General features: G+C 40.7%; 1 protein-coding gene across 2 annotated transcripts in view; it reads right to left on the bottom strand.

Annotated features, from left to right (window-relative positions):
* Positions 1–143: 143 nt before the first annotated feature.
* Positions 144–23,805, bottom strand: part of LOC135072375 (protein bark beetle) — a 40,964-nt gene continuing 17,302 nt past the window's right edge. The window contains exons 2-13 of one of the 2 annotated variants that reach the window (XM_063966277.1): positions 17,416–17,579; positions 10,800–17,014; positions 10,509–10,720; positions 10,292–10,427; positions 9,987–10,206; positions 9,776–9,901; positions 9,053–9,314; positions 8,358–8,559; positions 6,038–6,170; positions 4,453–4,570; positions 2,498–3,074; positions 144–1,895 (exon numbers count right to left, since the gene is read on the bottom strand). In XM_063966277.1, the coding sequence (XP_063822347.1) occupies positions 1,630–1,895; positions 2,498–3,074; positions 4,453–4,570; positions 6,038–6,170; positions 8,358–8,559; positions 9,053–9,314; positions 9,776–9,901; positions 9,987–10,206; positions 10,292–10,427; positions 10,509–10,720; positions 10,800–17,014; positions 17,416–17,579 (8,631 nt within the window). In that variant the 3' untranslated portion in view covers positions 144–1,629. Of the gene's footprint in view, positions 1,896–2,497; positions 3,075–4,452; positions 4,571–6,037; positions 6,171–8,321; positions 8,560–9,052; positions 9,315–9,425; positions 9,456–9,775; positions 9,902–9,986; positions 10,207–10,291; positions 10,428–10,508; positions 10,721–10,799; positions 17,015–17,415; positions 17,580–23,805 lie in introns of those variants that run through there. The other variant, XM_063966276.1, reaches the window with a different exon arrangement.

Here is a 23,805-nt window from a genome sequence, read left to right as displayed (position 1 = left end):
TTATATTAATAAGAGATTCAATTATATTTACTTGTTTTTATTTGAGTTTTATTAATCAGTAGGTACAGTTTTCATTCAATATTCTTGATAAAACACGTGAAGAGTTAGGTAGGTACTTGAAGTAAGAAAATAAAACTGGATGATCATGATATTAATCTTTATTCACATGTTTGTCAATAACATTTTATTGTTTTTATACATACCGTTTTGTACAATCTACAATGAATGCGTGTAGGTATAAATAATTAAGGATACAAGGATACAAAATATAAAAGTTTAAAGTAAGTAAAGATTAACAAATTTAGAATCTAAATATGAAACAAAATAATATAAAAATAAAAAGTGATGTGTAAAATGTGACGAAGTACCAAGTAATTTGTTGTTAATCCGAAATATTAATTGAATGTACCTAAGTAAACTAACTCATTTAAAAGAATGCGTTTGGAAAGACCATCATTTTAATATACTACTACTTACTTACCTAAAATTAATAATTAACTTATTTATCTACAGTTGAAAATGTAATAAAAATAATGCTCTATGGTAAATATAAATACATAAATGTATTATGTATATTTTTTGTAAACACATAAGGACGGACAATGATTACATTTCTACTTTATACATATTAAAGATAATATGTCTTGAAACAACTTGTTCAGATTATGGTGCAACATTGTAGGTAAATACAACTAACACCGTTAGTTAGAAGTTATTGCACAATTTATTTGAACATTATAATACCTAAATCTTATACATTACATTTTTTGTTTACTTACCCCATCTTGGATACTATAATAGCGTTAAATACATAAATATTGTGCTAGTAATAAAGTTATTTCATTAACTGAGATCTTGTAATTCTATAAAGCACTATCTCTAAACAGTAAATTGATTTATTTATCAATTTCGTGCGCCTACTTTCCATAGTAGGTCTTTAAACATTTTTCGTCCAATAATTTTATTTTTAATATACCATGACCACTTAAAAATCCAATCTTTTATGTTATCAAGACAAATCCTCGCTCAGTCTTTTTATTCTTGGTCACTACGTAAAAGGATTTAAAGTTATAATTACAGAAATTATTGCTGTATCCTCATTCACATTACAAAAGTACCCATCTGGCCACCACGACAGCCGATAAGTGGGAATTCTAAATGTAGAAATACTTCTTTTTTTATCAAAATACGACTACTTATAATATTATTTCTGCTAACTTAATTCAACTTAGGCTAATACACATTACTGGCAGTGGTGCAAGACACAAAAAGTACTTACGTACAACATGTTTTAATGTAAATAGGTAAGTCATGATTTGACAATAGTTATTTTCATGATTCGCGGTCCCACTATCACTTCGATCGTAAATTGTGAATAAATAATAAACTGGTAGACTTTTACCCTGTGACTGGTTCATCATATTTTATAGTAATTGTAATGATATTGTGTAAACTTTAGAAAATACAGTTAGCGACAGCTTTTCTTCGTTCATATCCTTTTTTTAACCAAGCAATTAAACGTTAACTTTGGAACTTTCTTAACAATTTTTTTTATACATTCTTAAATCACAACACTTCTTATCATTCATAATTTCTAAGGCACTATGAGGTTTCCTAAACTAATTCGAACTACATAGCAGTCTCTAAAGGTTGACTATGCGATCGGTGTGCTTCAGACATCGGCAGCGGACTGGGTTCCGAATCGTCGAAGTCGAAGTTCGTTTCGAGTAGCGCTTCGGATTTCGATCGGTGGTGCAAGTCTGGGGTGGGCGTGTCGAACTCTCTGCTCAGGTCGTGAGGACTGGAGTCGTAACTGGGGATGTTCTCTGAGAGAGTGTTGTCGTACTGGTACATCGGCGGGCTGGGTAGGTTGTCCTCGAAATATTGCTGTTGGTCTGGAAAAATAATAAACAAATCACAACTTTTTTAGTTTTAGTAGGTTTTCTACTACTTTGGGAGAAATTCAATAAGTGGTAACCCAAAATAATTTTCCGCAACAGGAGGACATAAAAATACGGTTTATTTAATTTACTTTATTGAGGTAAAAATGTGTATAACAACATTAAGACTTAAGAGCTGGTTTTTTTTAAAAATTATTAGCAATTTATATTGCCCAAATTACTAATAGGCCCTAAGCTTGTGTTAAGAGTGGGCTCACCACAATAGTCGAGCGGCCGTGGTATGGTACCTATTATAATTTTTGAAATCAAAAGTCTGTAGCGACGCCACTACAAACTAGTGACCAACAGATGGCGCTGTCACTACTTCACTATGGCACACTCCGCCGCTCATACAAACCTGCATCGCGGTGACGGAGTTTTATATCCTGCCAAGTATATATAGACAAACCAAGATGGTGTAAATTGGACCTTGGTCCCCGAGCATAACACCCGCTCGGAAGGAAGCACTAACATCTAGCTTCCTTATTGTGGATGAACATCATATCCCACAAGTCCAAAATATTTAATTTAAATTTTCTCCCAAGCAAACAACTTACCAGCAATATTAGCCCTCTGTCCAAACGTAGTGGGCGGCGCGGCAGGAAGCGGCGGCTCGGGCATGCGTGAACGCAGCTCCATCAGGAACGACAGCTTGGGCCCGAAGCCCCGGCCCTCGCCCCTATCGCTACCCTGCCCTCGCAGCGGCAGCGTATCTGACGTGTAATACTGATCACTATTCGGCGATAAAGTATCCTCCGGTGACGTCATCCCACCCGGATGATGTATGATCGGCATCTCTTCAGTCGTCACTGAAGGCGCCTCACTAGCTGGCGCCGAGTTGTCTCTATAACCCTCGTTTCTGAACGCGATATCGAACGGCCGCGTATTCTCGTAGGGTCGATTATTGTTTTGTGGTATAGAATACTCTGGAGACGCAGGTTTTTTCATGAAGGTGCTATGCTTTAGCGGCATGACATTCGCGTTAGGGTTGTGCGCCTCGTAGATGTCGAAGCTCTGTGTGTCTTCGAGTGAGGAGTTGAACTGACTCTTCTCCATCGATTCCATGGAGGTGGTGGACGCGAGCATCTTGCGGTAGTCCGAGCCTTTGGTGAGCGTGTCGGTAGAGCGGGCACTCTGTAATTAGAACAATATTGTTGGTTATAAAATGACGTCATGATTTGCAGTAGTAGAAGTAAAGCCTGGTCCGTGAGCACGTAGAATCCCGTCCAATGACCCCATTGCACGTAATTATGTTGCTGTCGCGCTCGCACACTCACTGCGGGCGCGCGTCGCACAGTCGCGACAGCAATATAATTACGCGCGAGCGATAAGGATGGGTAGCTTGGGGTCATTGGACGGGATTCTACGTGCTCACGGACCAGGCTTTAGTAGACTAGTAGGGTGAATCGGTTCCAAATAGCAAAAGGGTGTGAAGAAAGTTAAAAAAAATATATCCTTTTTACAGCTGCCAGCCCAGCTACAACTGACCTTTGCCAACAATGGGCTCTTTGGACACATGCCTAGAGCTCCACCATCGCGGTGTCTGCTCTCATAAAAGGACCCCATTGATGAGGGTGCATGTGATGTACTATCCTACCATTTACCTACTGTCAAACCACACATGTAACTACCTAATGCAATAAATGATTTGATTTGATAAGCTTGAGGCTCAGGGTATTAAACACACCTCTGACTTTCCATTTGTTTTTACTGCATTTTGTTACTACAAATCAAAACCATTTATACAGGACGTTCACAAAATGATTGCGTACCATTTGCGCGAGCTTGCGTCGGTAGGCGGTGTCGGAGAGCCTACTACAAATCAAAACCATTTATACAGGATGTTCACAAAATGATTGCGTACCATTTGCGCGAGCTTGCGTCGGTAGGCGGTGTCGGAGAGCCTACTACAAAATAATCAAAACCATTTATACAGGGTGTTCACAAAATGAGTGCGTACCATTTGCGCGAGCTTGCGTCGGTAGGCGGTGTCGGCGAGCCTACTACAAATCAAAACCATTTATACAGGGTGTTCACAAAATGATTGCGTACCATTTGCGCGAGCTTGCGTCGGTAGGCGGTGTCGGCGAGCCTACTACAAATCAAAACCATTTATACAGGGTGTTCACAAAATGATTGCGTACCATTTGCGCGAGCTTGCGTCGGTAGGCGGTGTCGGCGAGCCTACTACAAATCAAAACCATTTATACAGGGTGTTCACAAAATGATTGCGTACCATTTGTGCGAGCTTGCGTCGGTAGGCGGTGTCGGCGAGCCTACTACAAATCAAAACCATTTATACAGGGTGTTCACAAAATGATTGCGTACCATTTGCGCGAGCTTGCGTCGGTAGGCGGTGTCGGCGAGCCTACTACAAATCAAAACCATTTATACAGGGTGTTCACAAAATGATTGCGTACCATTTGCGCGAGCTTGCGTCGGTAGGCGGTGTCGGCAAGCCTACTACAAATCAAAACCATTTATACAGGGTGTTCACAAAATGATTGCGTACCATTTGCGCGAGCTTGCGTCGGTAGGCGGTGTCGGAGAGCCCGTTGATGCTGCCGATGGAGCGCACGGAGTGCAGCGACTGCCGGATCGAGTTGCGGCGCTCCAGGCGCTGCAGGTGTCTGCAAACACAATGTGAACGTTATTGTCGAGTGTATAAGGTGGTTTTTGAGTTTTCTGTTCAATGTTTCTACTAAAGCCCAGTCTGTGAGCACGTAGAATTTTGTCCAATGACCCCTTTTTTTTTTTTTTTTTCGTCGGGAAATGCTTTGCGCATACCCACTGGTCTATGGGGACGACCAGTGGGTTATGTGGGACTCTCCCCGCCTAGCCACTAAAGGCGGGGCCTACCCACTAAAACCCGACGGTTTCCACCAAAGCCCAAAGAAACGGAGCCGCGAGTTATTGTCCTGGTTGGACATTCGTCCGCAGCTCCGCCTCAGGCTAGAGGTTCGCTCACGAGCGAGCCTCTCTGGCTTCGAGGGAACCCCCAATCCCCTCCTCCAGTAGTTTTTTATAGAGGTTTTCTCCTCGCGGCCCTGGTAAAACAGAACCCCCGGCCCGCCGTAGCGGGTTACGGTATGCTCTATGCCGCTGCTCGGTCAGCTCTGTTGATCAGAGAAGTACCGAGAGCGGCCCTCCAAAGAATGGGCCCGGGCAAACGCCCCGCCAGCCCCCACCTGTGGGGGTTTTTAAAGATGTCCCCTGCATCGTGGCCCGGGCAAATGCCTCGACGGCCCCCGGCCCACTCAATTGTGGGTTACGGGTTGCCCGACAGGCCCGCCGAGTTGACGAGACCTGCCGCGCAGGTGAGAAGTTAGCCGCCCGCGTGAACAGATCACGCGGACGTTGCCCAGGGTGCACCACGAGGAGGTCCCTCACCATCGCACCCCTGTCCAATGACCCCAAACTACCCATCCTTATCGCTCGCGCGTAATTATATTGCTGTCGCGATTGTGCGAGCGCGACAGCAACATAATTACGCGCGAGGGGGTCTTTGGACAAAATTCTACGTGCTCACGGACCAGGCTTTAGATGCTTTTATATTTTTCGGCAGGCGTTTAGAGATGGGCTTAAGACATGCCGTTTGCATGGTCCAGAGCAATACAGTGAAACTGTTGACACAAAAATTCGAGGTCGATTTCCAAATTCAAGATTTCGATACAAGTATTTCAAAATCACTTTGTTCCTAGTTTGGATATTAACACTTTAACCGCTGGAATATGTGTATAATCATAATATTATAATCACGGACTGAGTACGTGCACGGCTGTTAAAGGGTTAAATACATTCCAGGGTTAAATCAACATGATGTTAGAAAAAATCCTTGCTTCAAAGAGCATTTAAGGCGATTGGACCATGTCAGACGCGTATAACAACTTAAAGTTCGATAGGGTTGTGACATCCTTTTTTGTTACAGTCCAGAGGTGGAAATGTGTAAAGCAATCGTAATCATTTGACAGTTCATAACATACGATAAAGTCAGTTAAACAAAGCGTTTGATAGAATAATCGTACGTTATGAACTGTCAAATGATTAAGATTGCTTTACACAATTCCACCTCAGACAATGCAAGAAGAAGTGCCTACCTGTGCTTAGACTTGGAGTACCAGCAGACGAGCGCGGCGCCGACCAGCAGCACGGTAGCGGCCAGCACGCCGATGAACGCCACGGCTAGCATGTCGCCGCGCCACGACATCGGGTCGATTGAGATCTTCGGGTCTGTGTGTGTGACAACATCATAAATAATAAGTCGCTAACATCACACATACACATAAATTCAAATTCAATAATTTATTTGCTAGAATAAAAGTAACATAACGCCCGTATTAACAAACGATGCTTGCTTAAGTGAAGCAGCAAATCGAACGCAGTGTTGAAAAGAGCTCTGTGATTGGTTCGTGCGTCACCCTGTGCGTCCACTCGCACTGTAAGACCTCATAGTAATGTTGGTGAATACGGGTGTTACATCGCTTTTATTACAAACTATCCGGCTCGAAGGACCAATTTTTATTATGTATCGCTTTTATTCTGCAATATCTACCAACATTGCTTAAGTAGGTAAATCCTTTTATTATTTTCCTTATTATTCAACTAGGCATAGTACTTGGACTGATAAAGGCACGGCCTAAACAAATGGATTTAAAGTAAATGGGGTGAAAGAAACTTGTGTAGTGGTCTTTGGATTAACTTGAAGTATCACAACTTTCTGATAAAATTATTCTCTTCTCTTGAATGGTTAGTCTTTGTAATAATACTTTAGCTACACTCACCGATCTCGCAAATGAAAGCGTTCTTCTGGTTGCAGTCGGTGACGTCGATGGTGGAGAAAGAGAAGGAGGTGCACTGCGTGACGTAGTCGATGTGGTTGACCCACACGCGGTCCCCGTATTCTAACCACAGGTTCTGTCGCTAGATGAACTCGATGAGCCCATTCATGTACCTATCTAATTCTTTAGCTACACTCACCTATTTCGCAAATAAAAGCATTCTTCTGGTTGCAGTCGGTGACGTGACGTCGATGGTGGAGGAGGTGCACTGCGTGACGTAGTCGATATGGTTGACCCACACGCGGTCGCCGTACTCTAACCACTGGTTCTGCCGCTAGATGAACTCGATGAAACCATTCATGTATTATCTATTACTTTAGCTACACTCACCGATCTCGCAAATAAAAGCGTTCTTCTGGTTGCAGTCGGTGACGTCGATGGTGGAGAAAGAGAAGGAGGTGCACTGCGTGACGTAGTCGATGTGGTTGACCCACACGCGGTCGCCGTACTGAAACCACTGGTTCTGTCGCTGGATGAACTCGATGAAACCATTCATGTATCTAATACTTTAGCTACACTCACCGATTTCGCAAATGAAAGCGTTCTTCTGGTTACAGTCGGTGACGTCGATGGTGGAGAAGGAGGTGCACTGCGTGACGTAGTCGATGTGGTTGACCCACACGCGGTCGCCGTACTCTAACCACTGGTTCTGCCGCTAGATGAACTCGATGAACCCATTCATGTATCTAATACTTTAGCTACACTCACCGATCTCGCAAATAAATGCGTTCTTCTGGTTGCAGTCGGTGACGTCGATGGTGGAGAAAGAGAAGGAGGTGCACTGCGTGACGTAGTCGATGTGGTTGACCCACACGCGGTCGCCGTACTGGAACCACTGGTTCTGACGCTGGATGAACTCGAGGAAACCATTCATGTATCTAACACCCTTACTAATAAAACTTACACGCTCGTTGAACAGTGTTTTAAAGTGACGTTTAGTATGGAAATGTCATTTTAAAACAGTGTTCAACAACTGTGTAACTTTTTATTAGTAAGGGGGTATTACTTTAGCTACACTCACCGATCTCGCAAATGAAAGCGTTCTTCTGGTTGCAGTCGGTGACGTCGATGGTGGAGGAGGTGCACTGCGTGACGTAGTCGATATGGTTGACCCATTCGCGGTCGCCGTACTCTAACCACTGGTTCTGACGCTAGATGAACTCGAGGAAACCATTCATGTATCTAATACTTTAGCTACACTCACCGATCTCGCAAATAAATGCGTTCTTCTGGTTACAGTCGGTGACATCGATGGTTGAGAATGAGAAGGAGGTGCACTGCGTGACGTAGTCGATGTGGTTGACCCACACGCGGTCGCCGTACTGGAACCACTGGTTCTGACGCTGGATGAACTCGATGAAACCATTCATGTATCTAATACTTTAGCTACACTCACCGATCTCGCAAATGAAAGCATTCTTCTGGTTGCAGTCGGTGACGTCGATGGTGGAGGAGGTGCACTGCGTGACGTAGTCGATATGGTTGACCCACACGCGATCGCCGTACTCTAACCACTGGTTCTGCCGCTAGATGAACTCGATGAACCCATTCATGTATCTAATACTTTAGCTACACTCACCGATTTCGCAAATGAAAGCATTCTTCTGGTTACAGTCGGTGACGTCGATGGTGGAGAAAGAGAAGGAGGTGCACTGCGTGACGTAGTCGATGTGGTTGACCCACACGCGGTCGCCGTACTGGAACCACTGGTTCTGTCGCTGGATGAACTCGTACAGCGCCGCGTAGTTGCTGCTCACGTATGGCATTGACGCGTTGTCCGACTGAATGTAAGGAAAGACATCATCAATAGTTTATTTATTTATTTTTATTTATTTATTTACAATAACAACAACACTTCACTGTCATCACAGGACATCACACTGCGACAGCGAAGACAACACATCAACATACACAACGTCAAATACACAACTAGTAACCACCTACCTACATACAAACCTACACATAACATAATAATATAACAATTACTTAATAATGATGCCTTATTAAATTCACTCAGAGTACAAGAAAAAATATCTATTTTATCCGAAATTAGATTGAGAGTGGAAAGTTCTAGTGATCAAACGGCAGATTTGGTGACTATTCGGTGACTTTTTATTTACTTAATCAAATGACACCTGATGGACAGTGATGATCAAGACGAAGGTAGAACCAAATTTCATAGGTAAATCAATTGCTCAACCGAATTTGTAGTAAATTGAAACAAGCATGTAAAATGTGAACCTGTAAATTCATAATTTAATTTTGATAACTCACCAAACAGAACAATCTCGCTTCTTCATAAGTCATGGGCGCGCCCACGTACATATAGCAAGTGTCAGCGACCACGTCCCAGCCTGGCGGGCACTTGCCTCCACCTAGCACCGTCTGGTTGTTCATATAGAAGGGTCGGTAGTCCACCTCCAGTAGCAATGGGTTGTCCGACTGATCCCTAATCCGACCGGCTACAGCCAAGGTTTCGTTGTAACTCCAGAAGTTGTGTTTGGCGTCTATACGTGTCCGCCAAAGATCCAGGGCACTGGAATTTTAAGTTCACATAAAAATATCTTGAATAATAAAGTGCAAAGTAAAATGATACTGATTTTCATCATAAACCACAAATTGTAGATAAATGAGAACAAAATCTTACCTCATGACGTTTGGGTTATAGTCAAGAAAGCTATGGTCCAAGGGCAGCCATGCAACAGAAACATGCAAATAAATTTGTTTATCAGCCACTTTATAACTTAGAATTAAATGTAAGTCACAAAATTGTTTTCCATCATTTTGAATAATTTAATTCATGCAACATAAATTCGTAATAACCACAATAAATGATAATATTATCATCTAGTTAGATATTACATTATTGAAATTATGTTTACTATTTAGGTAAATGGAAACATGCATTTTTATAGGTAAAGGGTTTTTAATAAGCCAATATTCATCATTAACTATGATGAGTATACCGTAATATCCCACAAACAGCAAAATACTTACATAGATCTGTTGACAGTTATCATCTCGTAATCATTGTCTGGGTTAAAGAAAATGTTATCAACATAATGCTGTCCGGCGGTGCCCGCTACGACTGTGGCTCTGCCTTCCCGATCTAATGCATAGTTTCTAAAAAATAAATATAAAAAAAATGATTAAAAAATTTCAATCAATTTGACGAAATCTAAATTAAGTTTAGTAAAGCTAAACTCACTTGTAAAATCCATTGTGTGAAGTGGTTTGGTAGATTGGCAGTCTGACTTTGTCGAAGCCTGATACCTCGAGGATCCTCTGGCCCGTGTTGCCGTGAACGTAATTAAAAGTGAAGTTGGAGACGACCTGTCGGAGCACTATCACATCCTTGAATGGGACGTTGTTCCGAGTGAAGTAGTTGCGGTAGATTGTTACTTCTTGGTACGGGGACGACTGGCGACCTGAAATGTTAGTGAACAAATTAGAAAAGATCCTAATGCCACCTTAAATCTTCATAACAAAACCTTCAAGAAAATTTCAACTCACCTTCCACTTGAAGACAAGGCAAGTCATGATTACCAAAGAAGAGATTATTGTGTATCCACCCACGCAGAGACGTTGCTGATCCTCGTGAGTCAGCTCTAACCAATAGACCTCCAACATTTTTCCGAATGAGATTGTTCTAGAATTTACAAAACAAAGTTATATTATAGAAGATATAGATAAAGAAGAATAATATCAATAAATTGCTGATTATGCTCACTCTGAACACCAAAGTCTGCGTATTTTGGACATCGACTCTGACAGCAGCTTGGCAGGAGGTGAAGTTTCCGTACAACTTGAGGCAGTTTCCTGAGATTTCATTCCGAGTGATAGCAACCAACGGATTGACCTCGCCCACAGATTGATATGTAATAGCACCATCTCTATTATTTATGAATTCACTGTTGGATATATTGTGCTGGACGTCTCGACCTGCAAAGACAATGTCAAAATCAGAATAATTAACAAAGATGTTCAAAGTACATATTTGCATAGTTATTTTGAAACTTACTGATTCCAATAGCAGATATTGGCAACGTGACGATCTCAGCAATGAAGCCGTGGACAGCTGATGCACCATTAGCAAAGAGTTTGACGCTCAAGCTTCCTCCGTCAGTCCTGAATAGCTTCTTTTCATCAGGTGATCCGTTCTCCAAGTAGCCAATCATAGGTGCCGTGATGTTATAGATATCCCCATCATAAAGAGTCAATGAATCTCTTTTACCATAATCTTGAGTGTGATTGAATAAATTAAATTGCAATAATCTAAATCCAAAAGGCTTGACTCTATACATGCTCTTGAAGATCTTGACACAGTTAACTGGATTGTTATCATATTTGTAGTAAAGCAATACTCTCTCTTCAACGACGATCATTTTGCTGCTATCACAAATGTTAATTAGGGAAAACAGATGATACGGAAGATTCAGATCTTTTAAAGGCGTAAAACTAGATTCTTCTGATTCTCTGCCTTCTCCAGTGAGAGATATTGTGTTTACTCCTTCGCCCAATACATCATTAACGGAAGTAAACCTCATGTCAATCGTATCCGTTGGTGATATGAGATTAATACCGTGGTGAGCACATTTAGTGATGTTAACGTTTCTAATATTAGGATTTCTTGTGATGCTTTGAATTGCGGGCGATTTCTCATTGTGAAGAATACCTGCCCCCATAATTTGTACGTGCGCCATTGAACTTTCAACCTTCTTCATTGTGTCATGAGTATGATGATCGTGAATTCGATGTTCGTACAAAGAGTATTCAAATTCAGGATTTGTGAATCTTATACCGCCCCAATAGTCAAGGTTTTCATCCAAGTTTCTTGTACCACAGTGAATGAATACAAACTTGGAATCCCACTTACATTCGTGTCTGTGACCATAAAGTTGACCGTTAAGCCTTATAGGACAATCATCATAGCGATCTTCAGTTCCAACGCATTGCAAAGGTTCTGGCCAAGACCAGATCCTGGACAGTGAATTACTATGGTATTCCACTCGACGATCATGAGCAAAGAACACATTGATTGGGTCGAATCCCAATTCTCGGCACACTACTTGAGCGTTTCTTTCCGTAAATCTATTATCACACATTGGCACCCACTGGAGAGTTGTTCTATTATAGTATTCCAGGAAACCTTCGTTCTTTCTTTCCACTAAGTTATCGCCAACAGAACAGTTTCTTGCTGTGCAAAGTCTTATAGAGTTTTCTACAACAAAATTTTCTAGTTGCCGTCTTTGTTTATGATGACTAGGCGAATATTGACCGATTGCTCGCTTTTCGATTCTATTGAATTCCGAATTTTTCGCCATTTCGATGGGTTTCATTATTATAGGCGATTGACTGTGGCCAATCGCTTCAAGTCTTCCCATAACAAGTATGCCAACATTAGGGGCAAATTCCAATATAACACCTGGGTTGATCGTTAAAGTTACGTCAGGCATCACGGTGATATCAGCTTTCACCGTGTATGGAGCTAACCGAGATTCAAGAATAAAATCAGAAAGTAGTCGCCCACCAAGTTCATTTGTGTCCATAGTAGAATCAGTACTAAAGGTAGCCGATACGCTAGAGTCAAGATTATCTTCTAGTAAATAGGGCAGGTAAGTAGCGATAGCATGATTATTCCAATCATCAAAATCGAAAATCTGCTTCTTTATATCCTTCTGAACTGAACTTCCCCACCAGTTTTCAGTCAAATCCAAGAGATTATTGATTTTAGCTGTTCGTATTCCAGCAACTAAAGTATATTGCAAGTCATTGTTTCCAAATAAGTTTCTACTCACTTTTACTTTCTGTATACCCTTGAATCCGATAACGTAAGTTGGATCTATACTTCTTATTATTGATCCTCTATTCATCATCATGCTGTGTCTATTATTTTTTACTTGGTTGTAAACAAACACGGCATAAACAATACCCATAATCTCGCTTTGACTGTCCATGTAAAACTGAACCATGAACTGCCCGAAGTTCTTTTCTATAAAATTACCATCGATTCTCATTTTCTTCTCCATTCCCCTAATCGATATCAATCCTGACTTGCAATTGTTATCAGTGAACACATTCTTCGTAATATTGACCTCAGCGAAATGTCCATCTATGATCATACCGAAGTTTTGATTACTTCGCCATGTATTGTTGTGCATGTAGATCGAATGAGTGAAATTTTCGTTATATTGCCAAACGTAGGGTAGTGCCACATCAAATCCTCCTAACTTATTCCTTTCGAATGTGTTATCTTGTAATACGTAGTGATAAAGGTTATTAGCACTTCTCAAATCTCTTGCAAAGTGGTAAATTCCTTTTCCATTATCAGTAATCAAACTGCTATTAATCATAATAGTTATTTCGGTAATATTACTTTCGTGGATATCCCAGAAAGGCGTGTTAACATAAATTGCTTCTTCTTTATTATGAGCAATTTCACAATTAAATATTTTGATAGTCTCATTAGCTTTGCGCAAAAAGTGGTCTCCTATTTCATTTAGGAATCTGTTGTAATAGAGAGCCTTTACACCGATAGTATTCCCTTTGATTTTAGAATTCGTGACTTGCAAAGTAGGTACGGGACCCTTGATTATTCTGTTTCTGATATTTTGAACTGGTGCAGGGACAGAACTGACTACCAGTACCACGGCTCCTAAAGCGGCATTACCACTCTCGTACGTTAGCACCACGCCAAAACTACTGCTCGTGGTCGGGAATGTTGACAAATCACGGTCTAGACACCATTGTGTACTGCCTTCATTAATATTCTGGGAATCATAAATACAAATACTTTCTGAAGAGAAGTTGTGGATAGGGTTTAACAGTTGCAGTCCAAGAACGAAACCAGGATTACATTTTATATTGTAAGTTTTAGCAATGTTTTCGCCGTAATGTTTAGTGAAAACTAAGTATCTTGTCTCTCCGTTCACTAAACTAATATCGGTTTCGTACTCTGGTATAAAAATAGGTCGGTAACTGGATTCATCCATATTAAAGCCAGGATCCAAATTAAACCACCCGGCTAATTCTCTCTGTTGGGGTCCAGTCAAATGAGGATTATGAGATATGCCAGCGACTTCATTATTTTCTATCACAGATGTGAATACTTTTAGACCAAGTTGCTTGAAGCTTATACCGCTGCCTCTGTTGTTGCTGAATTCTGAATTTCTGACAGTATTAACAGCATCGGCACTGTACAAGTCCGAATACAAGATGCCCAGGCCATCGTGGTAATTGTTTGATATCTTAACGCTTTCAAGGCCATGCCGTGCAAAATCAACTTGAAGTGCAGGTTTGAAGGCATTTGACGAGTAATCAAGGAGTCCAGCTTTCTCGATAGTGATATATTGTAAGTCTGTTCTCTCTGAAATAACGCTAAATCTCAACCCTGCCCAACTTGTTTCATAGCACCGTATACCTACATCGTTATCGTGATCGCATGAATTCTCAAAATTTTCCCTCGTCTCAGCTTTGCATTTAGTAATATCAGTATCAAATTCTGTGCACTCAACGTTGGACAAAATAGTTTCTTCGTTCATTCCAGCAGTTGGTATTTCATTAGGTTCTAAAAACCAGTCATTTGGATTTAGAACTAATCCAAGTTGGTTACAAACTACTGCAGCGTTGATTATATTCCATCGGTAGTTGCATACTGTTCCCCATTTTTCGTCTATTCTAACCTGTAGCCTACCTTCATGTGGTGTGCGGCCTCCCAAAAGTCTTATAGGCACGATTGGTTCAATGTAACCTGGTGTAGTAGGTTCCATTTCAGTATCAGTTTCATAAACACTATCGTTCGTCATGATAATCTCTTCTTTCAGTGTAAATGTGATATCATTGGGACGTTTGCCTCTAGCTTCAAGTTTTCCTGCAACCATTATTCCTATAGCTGGCGGAAATTTCAATGTGACTCCTGACTGCAATATAAGTTTACCTCCAGGTCTAATATTAATGTCTTTGTCTACATCGTATTCTCCTGCTCTTAGAATTTCTATACCCTCTACTTCTCCGCCCACAACAAACGTACCTGGTACATTAAATTGAGGAACGTGTAGTGAATTATAATTTATTTGAGTAGCACCGGGGTTACTGCTATGCAGGAGGTAGGGCATATAAAGTATTTTAGCCAAATTGTATCTATCCTTCCTATGGAACAATCTATTGTAAACTTTTTCTTCCTCACCGAAACCAAGCCAGTTGTATGTGCAATTGAGGAACTTGCTTTGGTCTTCAACGTGTGAACCTATTTCATACTGAGCTTCGGGGTTGTTAATTATATTTCTAAAGACATCGATGTTACTGGATGCAAGTACTATTGCAGCTGCTACTCTACTTCGAGGAATAAGTCGAGATGACACACCTTCCAGCGGCTCAAATGGTTCTCTTATTTTGTTGTCTCGTAGAAAGTTTCTTGAAAATAATATGTATTGGATGTCACTATAGGGTGAAAGGCCAAGATTTACAACAAATGGACCCTTATTACCAGCAAAATAGTTATGTTGTATCTGGAATCTGGCCGGTAGTATTTCAAATTCTTCTATGTGTTTCCCTTCTATTCGATTCATTATTACGATCGCACCAAAGTTTCCATGTTCAAAGTAATTATATTCTATCCGTCCCATCACATTTAAAGCTGGTTGAATTTTCAAAGGAACTTTTAGGTTTTGATAGAACCTATTGTGACCTATCTGTAAATTGAGCAATCTAACAGGATTATTCAATCTCCAGCACGTTGATATTTCTATAGTGCTTTCCATGCTAGTATTAAACCAATTGCCAGTGATATTCACCCAACTATCACCGCAGAAATTCCCATGCAAAATACCAACATCCAGATTTTTAAATATCTCTGAGTATTCTACAACAGTGGTTTGATTTATTGATATGTATTCAGTCTCTTGAGTGTTGTTTAGCCACACAGCTACACCGTATCCTTGGTTCGAGCTCAAAATACTTCTCGACACATTTCGGTTTCCTCCAGTCATTGTGATGTTTATACCATCGCCTTGGTTGAACGATATTCTACTCTCAGTCACATTTACATCTCCTGCTCCACTCACAACATGCAGACCAGCGACATGGTTATTATTAGATATTGACGTGCGATGAATATGAATCTGTGACCTTAAATTCTCAATGGCAACACCTCGACCGTTGTTATCAGATATGATGGTATCGGTCACATTCAAATCATATGTTTTGCTCACTCCCGATGTCAATCTCAGGAAGCCAACAATATCAGTTCTGGTATTGGCCCTGAATCTCACAAACATTCGATTTCTCGTGGAAGCTACACTCTGGGGTCGAGTATGGTTTCTTATGCTAAACGTAAGTAACAGTCTATCGTCTGCCGTGAGGCCGTCGTAAACATAAATTTCCCCAGTCTCATTCTGATTCGTCAGGAGTTTGATAAAGTTTAATGTTAAAACGTGATCGGATCTAGTAAAGAATCTTTGGCTGCAATCCCTTTCCATGTTGGAGTATCGAGATTGTTCGATAGACATCTGCAATGGAAACGTTTGACTAGGCGTGGACGCCAGCGTGCACAGGTCGAATATTTCGCTACGGTCGAGCCTCTCGTCTATATTCATTTCGTGCACCACGTATTTGACCCCGTCGCCGCCGTTGTCGTGGATCAGGCAATTCTCGATCCTAGCCATGCCGTACGTAGAGTTCACGTAGACACCGTAGCCTCTATTGTTCTGTATAGTGCAGTTGTTTATAACGATGGGAGCGTTGGGTGACGTCACATTGATAGCGTTAAAAGCGGAGTTGGATATCTCAATGTCTTCCATTACCGGCGGCACTCCAATTATGTCTAAGGCACTAGTCGCATTGTTATCCCTACCCAAGCCGGCGTTTTTTATGGCTACGTGTACGAGTCTAGACATCGATGTGGGGACGTATAAAGTGTTTACTGCTGTGAGTATTCGTTCGAAGACAGCGTGTTCGAATCGTATGCCTCTCCAGTGTCGTCCGGAGCTACCGAGTTCGTTGTCGTCGTGATGTGGGAGGCACTGGATGGCGAGGTCAGGGTGGAAGTCGCAGACTCCTGAGCCGAGCTGACGGGAGTTCCAATCGCACTGGAAGAGATCGTACTCGGTGCCCTTGCACTTGGGCTCCTCGAAGAGCAGGCGCACGCGGCGGCCGGGCTGCCGGTCCATCCAGTTGTAGAAGGAGCCGCCCATGAAGCCGAGCTGCCTGCACGCAGTCTCCATATCGTTGATGGTCCAACTGGAAAAAACAAGTTCCCCATTAGAATGAGCACCAAAGCATCGTGTGATTACGAAAGCTAATTTAATGAGACTCATCGACACATGTACCTACCAATAAAAAACTTCGAAAAACAAACCTACCTACATCACGTAGGAAATGTAAAACTTAATGAGTTACTAATTACAGTTAATTTAGGTTCTGGAGACGTTAATAAACCTCAAAGCTTTATGATTACCCTGATTCTATCTGAAGACCATCATAACTGGATAAAATCAGAAGGTGTAAAAGTTGTGTAAAATACGATATCCAGGTCGTTTCAATTTCATAACCTGACTTTCGGTTTCAAATTACAGCATTCCTGGTGTGTATGAACATATTACATACAACTATTTGTCTTTAATTAGTCTGTTTGGACTCACTTCCTCGAGTTGGTGCAGACGGACCGCCACTGGCCGCGGTGCAGGAGCTGCACCCTTCCAGCCAGGATCGAGGGTCCGTCCACCAGCCGGATGTCAGGGAACGGCTTGTCGGTCTTCACCGGCTCTTCTGTGCTGGTGAACGTGATACCGCTTTGGTGTTTACCCTGGAAAGAAGAGATGTGCGGTTGAATATTGTGCCTTGTGTCATAGTCACATAGCCTAGACTTTTTTAACGGCAATTAAAAAAAATATGTTTAGGTGGGGAACCCATGTCTAAAGAACTCTTTTGATAAGAGTGTTTTAAAATCCGTCTGCTCGTTTGGCTCCTGTCACATAAAATATATATATATATTATATATATATTATATATATATATATTACATATAATATATATATATATTAGGAGTTACGATTGCGTTTTTTATCATGCCACGGGCAATAATTCTTTCTGAGGCAGACTGAGACACTAATATCAAGAATATTTATGTGAGTTTATGCTTTGGTAGGTACCTATTGTTAAAATTATGGTCTAATAAATTCAAATGCAAATATTTCGCCACTATCTTTCATCAAGTTCAACAGTTATTTTCATGCTAACAACTTTTCACGATTTGATCTATGGCGCCTATTGTTAACCATTTGACTGCACATTTCAATTGCTATTCCTACGCTTGTAATTCTATTGTTAGTTACATTTCGCAAGGAAATCGATTTACTACCTAGAGGAGTTGACCAACAGACAGCGGGGGTGGGCATAGTAAAGAATAGACGGACGTGCCGACACCGGGTTTTAGCAATATTGTGTTTTGTTGCGAAAAAAGAACAAATTATACTGTATGAAATGCTCTATAGATATAGTAGTAATCTGCCCGAATTGAGAAATAAAGATCCCGTGAAGAATTGGGAATTCCCAACAGGAGCTATGCAGGTGCGCCGGTGCTTTTATCTTTTTTCTTTTCCAATAGACCAACGACCAGCAATTACGCATGACGTCACAATGGCCGACGCGACTATACGCGCCCTTGCACTTCGCCACCATGGCTTCCTGCCTTTTGAGCCACCCCATTCATTCATGCCGTCACGTTCTGCTAAGCGGCATACCAACTGTCGAGCCGGCCGACGAATTCGTATGATGTAACGTAATATTTTACGCGTGAGCTCCCCTTTAAAATAGGATGCCATAGTTTTCAAATTTGCTTGAGGATGTTAAAATTGTAGCCCTTATTTTGATGTTTTGGTGAATTTTATATCGATGACCACAAACACCTGAATGCAATGTAGAAATTAGGCGGTTATCACACTGCGCCGCGCTCCGCCGCGGAGCGCGGGGCGATAGATTTAATAATTGTATGCAAGTACCTCAGTTTGTATAGAAAACACGCGCGGCACTTCACACCAGTGTTGGCAAAAAGTTAATCTGATTAATGATTAAAAATTAATGATTAAAATCATAATCAATTTTTTTTGATTATGATTAGTTAATCATTAATCAAAAATTTTGATTAAGATTAATTAATCATAATCATTAATCGTTAATTTGATTATTTGATTAACTATCTACTATTTTCATAAGAAAAGGGTTGGGAGTGTATGAAAAGGTACCCGATATAAAGCGACTTATAAAATATCTAGCAAAGGGGGGATCTGGAGTTGTACTGTCGTTTTCCCAAAAAACTGCGTCAATTTTCACTACTCAAAACACTTATCGCACTAGTTTTGTTTCTCACAATTCCTTCTATTCTTCCGGTATCCTCCAGCAAAATTGGGTCAGAATAGAAGTTAAGCGGGCTGGCTGACGATAGGGGAGAAGTCCCCCCCCCCCCCCCCCCAAGGTAGGCGCAAGCGTGGGCAATTCAACGGAAAGGTGGGGTTGCTAAACTAGGACGTTTTGTGTGTTGGGGAGGTGCAGGAGAGTTCGTAACAGAAGTTTCGGAGGGAGGCCCACGCGTGGGCAATTCAATAGAAGGGTGGGGTTGCTAAGCTAGGAAGTTTTGCGTGTTGGGGAGGTGCAGGAAACTTCGTACCAGAAGTTTCGGGGAGAAGCCCACGCGTGGGCAATTCAATAGAAGGGTGGGGTTGCTAAACTAGGAGGTTTTGCGTGTTGGGGAGGTGCAGGAGAGTTCGTAACAGAAGTTTCGGGGGGAGGCCCACGCGTGGGCAATTCAATAGAAGGGTGGGGTTGCTAAGCTAGGAGGTTTTGCGTGTTGGAGAGGTGCAGGAGAGTTCGTACCAGAAGTTTCGGGGGGAGGCCCACGCGTGGGCAATTCAATAGAAGGGTGGGGTTGCTAAGCTAGGAGGTTTTGCGTGTTGGGGAGGTGCAGGAGACTTCGTACCAGAAGTTTCGGGGAGAAGCCCACGCGTGGGCAATTCAATAGAAGGGTGGGGTTGCTAAGCTAGGAAGTTTTGCGTGTTGGGGAGGTGCAGGAGACTTCGTACCAGAAGTTTCGGGGAGAAGCCCACGCGTGGGCAACGTGTGGAGTTGCAAGTAGGTGCTGGAACGGTAGGGGAAGTGGACTGATATCCTCCTACGGGAGGTCGGAAGACTGCACCGGAAGTTTCAGCGAGGGAAGGGGGCGGGGGGCAGTCTAGGTTACCTTATATTTATCTAGGTATGACCTGTCATAGAATTGTAGCCTAAAACCAAACATCTAATGTTAGAATTCAATGTTTTAACATTGTTTTCGATAGAACATTTAAGAAGTTAATCAAGTTAATCAAATTAATGATTATTGATTAATGATTAACAAATTAATCATGATTATGATTACTTTTTTAATCATGATTATTTTAATCAGGATTAATTTAATCATGATTAAAATTAATCAAATTAATTAATTGATTAAAAAATTAATTGATTAGTGCCAACACTGCTTCACACTGACAACGCGTCCGCACGCGTGATTTTTTATATGAAAATCACGCGCTCCGCGGCGGAGCGCGGCGCAGTGTGATAACCGCCTTACAGTTAATACAGCAAGTAGGTTGTAGGTACACAAATGACAACTCTACGACGACGCTACGGGCCTACGGTACCTCAAGGTAAAAATAAAAGTGACAAGCAAAATGCGAAAAAAATAATTGCGTTTCTTTGACCAAACTGCACAAAGTAAGAGCGCCAACCGGTTGCCCGATTCCTTTTTACGTCGCAGGTTTAACAATGTTGTTTACAATTGGAACCGTAAAAGAAGAAAGTAACATCAAAGTTACGACGAAGTAGTTATCTTAATTTTTGCTTCACGACACCATCTTAATTATAACGATAATTCAGATCACATTGATTCGTGGCAGGTATTCTTGTCCGTTAATGACACGCATGGGCGATCGCAAACGGCTCTCACAAGTCACAACACGCATAAAAAGTTCGACGTCTCAGTTACTTTGTGGTTGGGGTTAGGAGGACGTCTGCGCAAGGACGTAGAGGTCGCACGTCACAACTGAGATGACTCAGCATTTTACTATGCAAGTTAAACCTGCCGTCATTAAATATTGTCACTAACATTGGTCACTTTGGGGAGTGTGAACGATACCTTACCTTTATTGAAAGTCTTAATTTACTGTTCTTTTATCTTTATTCATGAATAAACTTCACGAAACTTGAAAAACCACTTAGGTTTTGTTTTAAGGACTTTCTACGCGAGGGTTAACGTATGCTAATTAAGTAACAGTTTCACATTTTGCTTGTAGTGTAGGTAGGTCATAGACATATCGATCGAGTAGTTATTTAAATAGCCTTAGTCTTTGCCCTCGAATCCGCAACCGCATAGATACTAACAGCATCAATAGTATTAGGTACCTATATTCCTATGTAGGTTAACAGACTACCTTTATCTCAGAAACTGTAACATTCCTGTAGATAGAAGTAGAGCATACAGTAATTACACAGGTCAACAAAAAAAAAATATTTTTTTGCGCATAGATTTTACTTATTATATTCTGATTATATAAGCAAATGTATATAAAAAAGTGCGATTACAAATCGAAAATATTTGCTTTTTAAGAAGTTATAGCGATTTGAATTTTCCATCTTCATAGTAGAATGTCTCTCAAGATGCACGTCACATTCTCATTGGGATATATTTATAAATAATTATGGGGGCTTATTCGCAAGAACAAGGGGCACGCTTTCATCAAAATATAGTGGGATTTGAGAAACGACGTTACCAAGGCCAGTATACTAAAAGCATGATAGGGTTAGATTTTTATGAAAAAAATATTCTATGGAACATGACAGGAAATTAGAACTTTTCATTTTTAATAAATATTTGGACTCCATTTTAATTTTTCTCTTGTGAGAATGAATCTTAAATGGATGTTTGTTATGTTTTAATAATTAGAAAGAATGAAAGAAAGAAAGAAAAAAAAATATTTGGCAACAAATTACATCATCTCTATGTTCATGTTTCATACATTCATTGATATGAATTTTTCTATTTTTTACACATAAAAGCAAATTCAGAACAATTTTTTGTTGTTATTCTTGTTTCTATGTTATAAAGCAATAAAAATAAGCTATGCATAACCCGTGCGCAAAAATACTGTAGACAGTTGTTATTAATTCTGGCCTTAGATGTTCGGTAAGTCCGTGGGTTACACGACGATTTCCAACGAACCATCGATCACATAAAACCAAAATTAGCATGCAAACGGAGGCGTAGGTCTATATAAAATGCTCATAGGTATTCCTTAGTGAACGTACGATTCAAGGTTTGCGAGCTACAATCGTGCCTGGGGCACATTCGTAACATTTAACTGAAAACTTAGCTGTATTGATTGTTACTTTCTATCTAGACATGCTGGCCTAGACAGCATCGGGCCTTGACGAATTTTCAAAAGTCACGCTGATGTAAAGCAATATGTATCGATAGGGCGACCATTACAAGATAGCTGGATGAAAAAAGAGGATCATGATTTTCGGGAAGGCTTGCGTGCTGAGATGGTGGTGGATGGTATCCACATAGATAGGTGTAGTAGGTAATATTGAACCTGAATAAAGTGAGCGTGTTACCATTGCAGTAGAAATATTAAAACTTGGTACACAAAAGATATCACTATGGTAATAAAAGGCTCACCTAGCTACAGCTAACATTCCTTACAGAATAATAGCCCGTCATTACGCCAGTTACTTTAGCTCCGCAGCGCAAATTGCTTTGTGTCCCGGGACATTAAAATGCCTGTTCACGGATTCCTTCGTTATGGCCGCTGCTTCCTGTCTTCGGAGACTGCGTGGAATCGTAAATAGGACTGTATGAGTTCCGTGGGTGAGGACATACCTAGTACCATTGTTTTGTCTGTCCAATATTACACGGACACTTGGGAATTTGTAATTGATCGTATCTAATGCGCGACCAAGGCAGTTAGGTATTTCATAGTTACACATATTTTTACATAATCGACGAAACATACAAATAAAGGACCTACCTAAGCTACATTGTTTACCAAATCTTGGGAAGGTTTTGATTCGATACGCAAGAGTAAGTAGTGTAGTTTTCAGTAATAAAAATTTTATAAAAAAAAATAAAACCGACTCCAAAAAACCTACACTAAAAAGTAGAAAAATAATTACTAATTACCTACTTATTTATTAGGACGAATTATTAATATTTATGTAGGTATACCATGATTGATACTTCTGGAGTCGGTGCCAAGATTATGAAACATGTAAAGTTTGTCTGCACCGACTCCAAAAGTATCAAACATAAATATTAATAATTCGTCCTAATAAATAAGTAGGTAATTAGTAATTATTTTTCTACTTTTTAGTGTAGGTTTTTTGGAGTCGGTTTTTTTTAAATAAAATTTTACTTATTTCTTGCTTTTTAGTTAACTAATTATTACCTTGATGTTACCACTGAAGGTAGGCAGTACATTGAGACCATTTTATTCTTAATGTATATTATAAAAAAGTTCATCCCCAATTTTCCACCCTTGGGGGTGAAATATTTTCTTCAAATTCACATGAAACCACCCTTTTGATAATACCTATTCAACAAAAAAATAATCGTTCAAATTGGTTCATAATCGGCGGAGATATTGCGTATAAAAAAGTTCATCCCCAATTTTCCACCCTTGGGGGTGAAATATTTTCTTCAAATTCGCATGAAACCACCCTTTTGATAATACCTATTCAACAAAAAAGTAATCGTTCTAATTGGTTTATAATCGGCGGAGATATTGCGTATAAAAAAGTTCATCCCCAATTTCCCACCCTTGGGGGTTGTTTTTTTTATTATTAAATTTAAATGGGACCACCCTTGAGGTATTACCTATACGCTGAAAAAAGATTTGTTCAAATCGGTTCATAATTGGCGGAGTTATCGCGTAACAAACATAGAAAAAAAAAAAAACATACGGGTCGAATTGAGAACCTCCTCCTTTTTTTGAAGTCGGTTG

Source organism: Ostrinia nubilalis, chromosome 6 (genome assembly GCF_963855985.1).
Source record: "Ostrinia nubilalis chromosome 6, ilOstNubi1.1, whole genome shotgun sequence".
In the NCBI taxonomy this organism is placed as follows: domain Eukaryota; kingdom Metazoa; phylum Arthropoda; class Insecta; order Lepidoptera; family Crambidae; genus Ostrinia; species Ostrinia nubilalis.
This window is presented reverse-complemented; position numbering and strand designations above follow the sequence as displayed.